Here is an 8,709-nt window from a genome sequence, read left to right as displayed (position 1 = left end):
AGGGAAGACACACGCTGTGTCTCGGCGGCCCGCGCAACTCAGCCAATCGCGATGAAGAACGGATAACTGTTTCATGGCGGCCCTCAGTGTTCGACCAATTACTGGATCGAGCTGTTTCTTGGCGGCCCCCGTGCAACGGGAGGGTTAAGGGGACGAGAAGGGAGGATGAGGAGGAGGGGAGGGGTCGGCAGAGCACAAAACCTGGAATGGAGTTCTAATACGTCCGGACCCGCAGACTACAAGGTGCGGGGTGGGGGGAGGGGTCCCTCGTCACGGGGTCGACGGTCGGTGGCTTGGGCAGGCGGAGGGGGGGGAATGGAGGGAGGGGAAGGCGAGAGATCATCGCCAAGGCGGGGGAATCGAGAATAGGGAGGGGAAAAGCGAAAGAGAGACACAGAGGGAGGGAGATAGAGAGAGAGAGAGAGAGAGACAGAAGCGAGAGCAGACGAGGTCTCCATGGCGGCTTGACAACGGACAGGTGCGGTGCGCTGAGGCGAGCGCCGGGCACCCAAACATGTACGCCAAAGGGAAAGCGGCGCCAGTGCCCTCAGACAGCCAGGCGCGCGAAAAGTAAGTGGCGACCCCCGTTGAACAAGTTACCCCCGCCCTCCCCCCCCGCTCTTTTCCGTATTCCCCCCCTCCTAACCCCGGTGAGTTGCAGGGAGCCCCGGGGGCACCAGTAGGGTTCCACGCACACGCGTCTTCCCCACTCGGGGTCAGCACGTGGAGGAGAGTGTGTGCGAGTGCGAGCCGGCGGTGATGGCACCTTGTGTGTGTATAAAGTGCAAGGAGAGTTGGAAACAACTTGATTTGGGTGGTGGCGGAGGTGGTGGTGGTGGGGGGCTGCCCCGGAGTGTGAGAAGGAATAACAAGAAAGTGCTCAGCTTGGCGACCACGAGGACATTCATCTTCTTTCAAAATCGACACTTGTAACTCTTCTTCTTCTTCTTCTTCTTCTCCAAAGTATCGTTATTCTATAGCGCCCCGTAGCTCCGCCCCCTTTAGGTACTCCAACCTGTGTGCTCTCTCTCTGTTGTTTGTATATTTTTTGCTGCTCAAGTCAAGTCGCGGGTGCCAAAGAAAGCGGAACGAAGTTTACGCAAGAGGGAGACACGGATTAAGGAGCGGGGGGGGTGGGGGTGGGGTATGGGAGTCCAGTGTGAAACCGACAGTCGAAAGGAGGGCAACCGGGGGGGGGAGTTGTGGTAGTGAATCCCATTCGAGAGTTCAATGGTCTTTTGACGCCGCAAATCGCTTGTTTACATCATCACTTACTCAAAGTATTCCGAAAGTTGAACTTTGCACCCCGAGTCGCACGGAATCGGTGCAGAGCAGAGCACCGGCACACAGGGGCCTGCCTGTTGCGAATAACACCGTGATCATGATGTCGAGAGGGACAACCTGCTTAATACCGCTCCTGGAGGTTTTTGAGCGAACGGGTCAACTTTACGTTGAACTTCAGTTTGTAAATATTGCAATTATCGTTTATTTTATTTTACAGAACTTTAACAAACTGACGTCGTATTCTTCCTCCTCCTCTGTTTTACCGTCCAGGATGATTTCCACCTTGTGGGGTCGCGCAGGCAACGTTTATGGTTTCAGTCTTTCACGACTCGGATCACCAGGCGTGACGTTCCTTAGAAGGTGGCAGGAATTTTGTCATTTGTTCTTGGTGCCGGTGACAATTCGCCTACTCTTCGCCAAAGACAGGGTGGCATCTTTGACGTCCGACAACCACCTGTGCTGGCAGGCTGTTTGTCTCGTAACGATGGAGGGCGCACCACATATCGATGCCGATCGTCCCTTGTCCAGGGTGACAGTTTGTCGTTAGGTCGCCATTGAAACCCAGGCTGGATGGCTCAGAGGGGATATACCTATTGGCTATCCTGCCAGAACTTCACAAGCCGATAACGTAAAATATAAAATTAAAATTTTTCATACCTGTTTGGGCAGGATGTTGGTGGAGACCTGAGGTTGGGGTGGGGGTGGTGCAGTGGAGGTTGAAAAATTCTGCCACTTTTGCAGACATAGTAAATAGATACCCCATTAATAACGCTGGCTTGTAAGGCCACAGTCAATTAGGACGGCTGAGTCACATCGATGCTCATTTTGGAAATATCTTCAGATGATATGCGATTGCTTTTCCAGGATGATGAACTGGACGGACACAGGGGGTGAGGTGAAGGATGGTGTTAGGCGGTTCATCTGATGTCACACTGATTATTATTGTCATGCATGTAGTTACGTAAGCTTTACATCTGCCCTGCTTGTTTGTTACATGTTGATATTTTCCGAACACCTCATCTCACCTTTTGGCTTGAATTATAATTCAACGCGCACCAAGCATCTCACAGGTGGTACCCATCTCTAAGGCAATGCAAATCCGTGGGAATTTCCTCATATTTCTGTCTGGGTACAATTAGAGAGTCTGGAACTCCGTGGGTGGGCTGTTCCAGGAAGATGGGGAAAAATTGGAATTTTTTAAGTGGCTGATCATTGGCTTGCATTGTTGCATCGCTTGCTGATGTTTCCGGTGCTGCTGCTGGACACGGGTGAAGTTTGATGCGCCGTCCGTTTGACGACTGCGGTGTGTCAAGAAATATACTCCAGCAGCTTCTTCCTCTCCATGGTCTGGACAATAAGGTTGACGTCACAACTTAGTGTCACAATTTAAAGTGTCATATGCAGGAACTCTAGAGACAATGTATGGTGTCTGTGTCAAGCTTCAATGGTGCAAGACCTTTTCCTTCATGGTCAGGGCGAAAACATTTTGACAGCCCCAGGTGTCCTTTACATTGAAAATAAACTCTGCACGTTTGAGTTCCACATTCGTTTTGGTGCAAACCATAGTAAGCAATGTATTCGAGACCTTCCTGCATAAGCGTTTTGATCCCTCTCCGCTTTGGTCTTCTCGAACCTGCATACTCGATGTCATTCTATTCATAACTGTAGCTATTCCAGTTTGTCTGCATTGTAGAGTGAGAATGGTGTGGTGACGGTCTCCCTCAAAGTCTACACGACACCTCACAATTGTTGACTTTTCATTGGTTTCCCCCTCAAGTCATCTTGAAGCAACAACAACAACAATTTGTCCAATACCTGTATTTCCTCCGATCAGGGTTTTTTCCTCAGTCTTTCCTCTACACAGATGTAATTTGACGAGTCCATGCTCAGAAATGCGACAACTACGTTAATCAGCCGGATGAAGATGACCTCCTTCATTATTGGTTAATGGTACTTTGGACATGGTGGTATATTCAATCCAGATGGAACATCTAAAATTCATTGAGGTCTCCAATCGGTTCGGATCTCCTGGTGATGGATGTAGCCAGGCCCTTTCTTGGGCATTGACCAAAACTACTGAAAGTCACGTGGTTATCGCCTGACAAGAAGAAAATTCACATCTTCCTGTGAAACCATCAGCCATTTGTCAGCATGTTGTTGAAATAAGCAAACATTCCTGAACTCCATCAACCCATCTTCTTTGGCATGAAGTGTGGCGAGTATGGTCTTTCCAACAGGACTGGATGAAACACTGTGGATTAGGCCTACAATCAGATGGGGGGAGGAGGGTCATGCCAATCACAAAGTTCACAATTTAAATCAGCATGTGACAATTCTGAGAGCACAACCGTAGCGAAGTTGAAATTCGTTAAATCAGCAGAAATAACTTGACTTTTCATTCAGAATGGCTGGCTCGACACGATAATGAGAACCAAGAAAACTGTGATGATGGTTGTGAATGTGAGATACTGTGGTTTCTTAAATACATCAGTCTGTCTGGGTGGTGTCAGATAACAAGTGAAAACACACACAAACATAGTACATACACACATTACCTTGAGCGCGCACACACACACACACACACACACACACACACACACACACACACACACACACACACACACACACACACGACCTCACACACACACACATACACACACACACACACACACACACACACACACACACACACACACACACACACACACACGACCTTACACACACACACACACACACACACACACACACACACACACACACACACACACACACACACACACACACACACACACACACACACACACACACACACAACCTTACACACATACACACACGTACACAACCTTACACACATACACACACACAATCTTACACACACCATGTCACACACACACACTACCTTACACACACACACACACACACACACACACACACACACACACACACACACACACACACACACACACACACACACACACATACACAACCTTACACACATACACACACACAACCTCACATACACACACAATCTTACACACATACACAACCTTACACACACACAACCTTACACACACACACACAAACACACACACAACCCTACACAAACACACACAACCTTAAACACACATATGCACACAACCTTACACACGCGCTCACACACACACACACACACACACACACACACACACACACACACACACACACACACACACTACCTTACACACAGAATACACACAAACACACACATATTATATCAGAAGATATTAACATGACATTCATAACCATTTGATTCTGCAGTGGTTTATCATTGTATTACCCTGACTGTCTATGCAGGCTTGCGCTGTATGTGTACGAGTACCTCCTTCACGTGGGTGCACAAAAGTCTGCACAGACCTTCTTATCTGAGGTATGACCGTACCGGATATTGGGACTTCTGAGCCACTGTGTTCTTTGCCAGAATAAAACATTCACTGAAGGACCATTGGACTTTTTCCAACAAATAACCGTGCAGTTACTGGATTCTCTGCAGCATGGAACAGGAAGGCTCATGATATTGTTGGTCACAGAAACAGAGTGTACGGTGTTTATATATGCCATGGTATCTCAGCACCAAACGCACAAAGCATTGGGATCGGACATGATGAGTGACCCTCGGATCTTGAAGGGCTGTAACAGCCACAACATCGTGGAAGGCCAGTCACCATTACATCACTCACCATTCACAACAGGCGCTTTGGGTTCCTGAATTTCAAGATTGGATGTCACCGTCTTCTGTGCCTTGATTTCAGGTCCTTTCACTCGAACTCCACTTCCTTGTTCCTATTTAACAAAAAAATATGCTCTCTTACCGAGTGTTTGACCTTGCAACTTGTTTTTTTTTTTTACTCTAAGCTGCAAGAGAGAAAAAGATGAATATTTGGGAAATAAAAATTGAGAAAACGAGGAAAGGTGATAAGAGACAAGCGAGGGGGTGAAGGCTAGTGGAGGAGGGGCAGGGAGAGGAATCAAATACGTTTATGGAGATAGGAGTAAGAGGCAATCGAGGAGCCATGCATGGAGTGGAGGAGGGCTGGTTTAAAAATTCCACCATAGCTGCATACAAATAAATAGATAACACGATGCGGTTTTACATTTGATTCCCAGCAGTGGGCGAGTTCCCTGGTGCAAGCTGAATGTAAGTTAAACGGTATAGTTTTTCCTGTTCACCGAAGTGTTTAAAGGTAGTTTTGTCTTGCTAATGATGCCTAAAGACTCCAATGTCGAGGCTCGTATGAGAGCTAACACAGAACGTAGAACAACGGGAGCAGGAGAGAAGAGGGGTGGGAGAGAGAAGGACAAAACAGTGGGGGAACAGAGACATGAGGAGATCTGTGGAAGGGAGAGGGATGGGGCATTGTACATAGGGTAAACAAGATGGATATTACAGGGACTCTCAGGTCCTTACACGACAGGGACTTTCAGGAAGGAAAGCAGGGATTTTGAAGGAGGTGGGTTTGGGTTGGATGAGCGGGGGTAGAAAAGATCATGGTTTTGGATGGGGGATGATAAGAGATGGTGGTGAACAGCTGTTTTGAAGACCTGGAGGGAAGAGTGGGATTGAAGAGAGTGTGGGAGTTTGTTCCAAAGGTGGAAAAAAAAAAGAAATGAAAGCCATATTGTTTAAAAAAACAAAAAAAATCTTCAAAAATCTTCTTCTCTGGAGTGGCTAAACAGATCGAGGTGAAAGTTTACATGTATGGCCGCCTGTCCATGTGGAACAAAAGGTTCACAAATATTATGTCATAGGTCACATGGTTTGGCAGCGATATTGGATTTACCCTAAAACCCATAAAAAAAAATCTTCTTCTTCAGAACGGCTGGACAGATCATGGGGAAACTTCACTCAAATGTTCCCCAAGCCATGTGTGTACAATTATTGTTCAGGAATAATTGATGTTACATGGTTTGGCAGCCATATTGGATGGAGTAAAAATATTAAATAATGTTTTGTCTGGAACTGCTTAATCAATTGACATGAAACTTCATAATTATGATCTAGTCGTGATGGGGAATACATTTTTTTTAATTTCAATTTCATCAGACTCTTGGTCTGGTAGCCAGAATATATATATATATATATATATATATATATATATATATATATATATATATATATATATATATATATATATATATATATATATATATTGAATGAGGCTCATGTGCCTGGATGGGTTTGAAGGTAGAGGAGTAGCAGCTGAAATGTGAATCCTATCCAGGTTCCTCCTGATGACTTCATCTTTGCTTTTTGCTTGTTCGGGTTCCTTCTGATTACTCCAATGCAAGACTGTACCTAGTTGGTCTTCCATTTGATTTGAGTTGAATGTATAATAATCCCATTCTAAATTCAATTGAATAATAATGAAAAACATCACGGGTCAGGATCGGGTGTCCCATCAAAGCGTGACGTCTTGGTACCCGGTCATCACTGCCAGCAGTTATAAAGTGGCAGTTCTAATTATGTCTATTATTAATTATGTAACACACCAGTATACAAACACAACACAAAATACAACACAAAAGTTCTGGTGAGGGTCTGCAATCTCTAATTGCTCTTTTTAGTTTATTTATATTTTCATTTGCAGACACTTTCCGACAGTTCTCTGATTTTTCCCGGTGTATCGGCTTTGATGTCCATCGGAACGCCAAATAACCGTGCTTACCAATCCTCTCTGGTCACTCACCTGCATTTATTTTTCATTTATTCATTTTCATTTTTTTATATTTTCACTTCTGAACGCTTCCCAATGGGTCTGTGTTTTCTTTCTCAGTGTATGGGCTTTGATATCCGCCAGCTCTTGAATTTTCAGCTTTCTACGTCACCCGGAAGGTACTGAACATTAACATCAGTCAGTGAGTGGTTAGAATGAGCTTTATATATTAGATACTAGTAAATACAAGCCGTCGCTTCGCTGACAGGGACAATAAAGGGTGGGGGGAGAAAGAGGGAGGGAGAGAGAGAGAAGGTAGGTGTTTGGTGAGAGGGGGGAGAGGAGGCAGAGAGGATGAAGAGGGGGGAGGTGGGGAGAGTGACACCTCACCAAACGTTGCTATTCACTGTGGGAGGAGATGTGTGTGTGTGTGCGTGTGTGCGTGTGTGTGTGCGTGTGTGTGTGTGTGTGTGTGTGTGTGTGTGTGTGTGTGTGTGTGTGTGTGTGTGTGTGAGAGAGAGAGGTGTGGGAGGTGAGTGCTGCATTTTATGAGGAGGGGGGGGCAAGGAGGGGACAGAGTGAGAGAGAAGGGTGGGGGTGAGGGGGGGAGGAAAAAAAAAGGCAGATGACAGCTGGAGGTAGGGTTAGCAAAGAGAATGATGTGTGACGCTTCATGACCAAACACGGAATGAAAAAAAAACATGTCAGAACAGCTGTACACACAACAACACAAAAGAGTTTGTAAAGTAATCCGCTGGCATATCTGCAAAAACTTTGACATTCCAGTGCCAGAAAATTTGTGGGAAAATGAATCAAAAGCAATCACAAAAGCACTGCTGATACCGCACATGAAAAGGCTGAATGCCTAAACTCGGTGTTTGCAGCTAAATCTTGTGTCCAAAACCCTGCACTTTCTCTACCCACTTTACCAGTCGCACCCAACTGTCCCTGAACTCTGTGTCCTTTTCTCCTGACAAGGTGGAGAGCTTGCTGTCAAACCTTGACTCAGATTCTGCAACCGGTCCAGACGGCATCAGCCCACGTGTCCTAAAAACCTGCTCTTCTGCTCTTGCTCACCATCTCTCTGTTCTATTCACCCTCTCATTTGCTCAAGGTCATCTGCCATCTGCTTCAAAATCAGCAAACATTACTGCCCTGCATAAAAAGGTGCAAAAATAGATCCCTGTAACTACAGACCAATCAGCCTTCTCCCAATCATCAGCAACGTTATGGAATCCATCATCGCTTCAGACATTAAATCTTTCCTCTTCTCCAATGGCTTGATTTCCGATCATCAATTTCGTTTCAGACCAGGTCACTCTACCCTGGATATGCTGCTTCTGCTCTCCCAACAATGGATGGAGGTCCTCAATGCCAGACATGAAATCCGAGCCATATCCCTGTACATATCACGTACTTTTGACATGGTCTGGCACCCTGCCCTGCTCACCAAACTCTCTTCCTATGGTATCCAAGGCCATCTCCACTCGTGGCTCGCAGACTTCCTCTCCTGTCGCAGCCAACGTGAAGTCCCAAATGGAGTTCTTTCATCCCCTCTTCCTGTCCAGGCTGGAGTTCCTCAAGGTAGCATTCTGGGCCCTGTTCTTTTTCTGGTTTTCATCAATGATCTTCTCCGACTCTCTGGAAAATCCTCTATATCTCTTTGCTGATGACTCCACCCTCTGCCGTACCATCGGTCATCCCTCAGACCGCAAGCAGCAGCTTCTTTGCTCAC

At 46.2% G+C, this 8,709-nt stretch overlaps 1 protein-coding gene across 3 annotated transcripts in view; it reads left to right on the top strand.

The window, feature by feature from the left end:
• Positions 1 to 407: 407 nt before the first annotated feature.
• The window catches only part of LOC147025110 (single-stranded DNA-binding protein 3-like), a 164,862-nt gene continuing 156,560 nt past the window's right edge, over positions 408 to 8,709 (top strand). The window contains exons 1-2 of one of the 3 annotated variants that reach the window (XM_085885723.1): positions 408 to 570; positions 4,618 to 4,690. In XM_085885723.1, coding sequence (XP_085741849.1) covers positions 515 to 570; positions 4,618 to 4,690 — 129 coding nt within the window. In that variant the 5' untranslated portion in view covers positions 408 to 514. Of the gene's footprint in view, positions 571 to 742; positions 930 to 4,617; positions 4,691 to 8,709 lie in introns of those variants that run through there. The other 2 variants (XM_085885725.1, XM_085885724.1) reach the window with 2 other exon arrangements.

This window comes from Eptatretus burgeri, chromosome 6 (genome assembly GCF_056783735.1).
Source record: "Eptatretus burgeri isolate ZD-2024b chromosome 6, Ebu_testis_v1, whole genome shotgun sequence".
NCBI lineage: Eukaryota > Metazoa > Chordata > Myxini > Myxiniformes > Myxinidae > Eptatretus > Eptatretus burgeri.
This window is presented reverse-complemented; position numbering and strand designations above follow the sequence as displayed.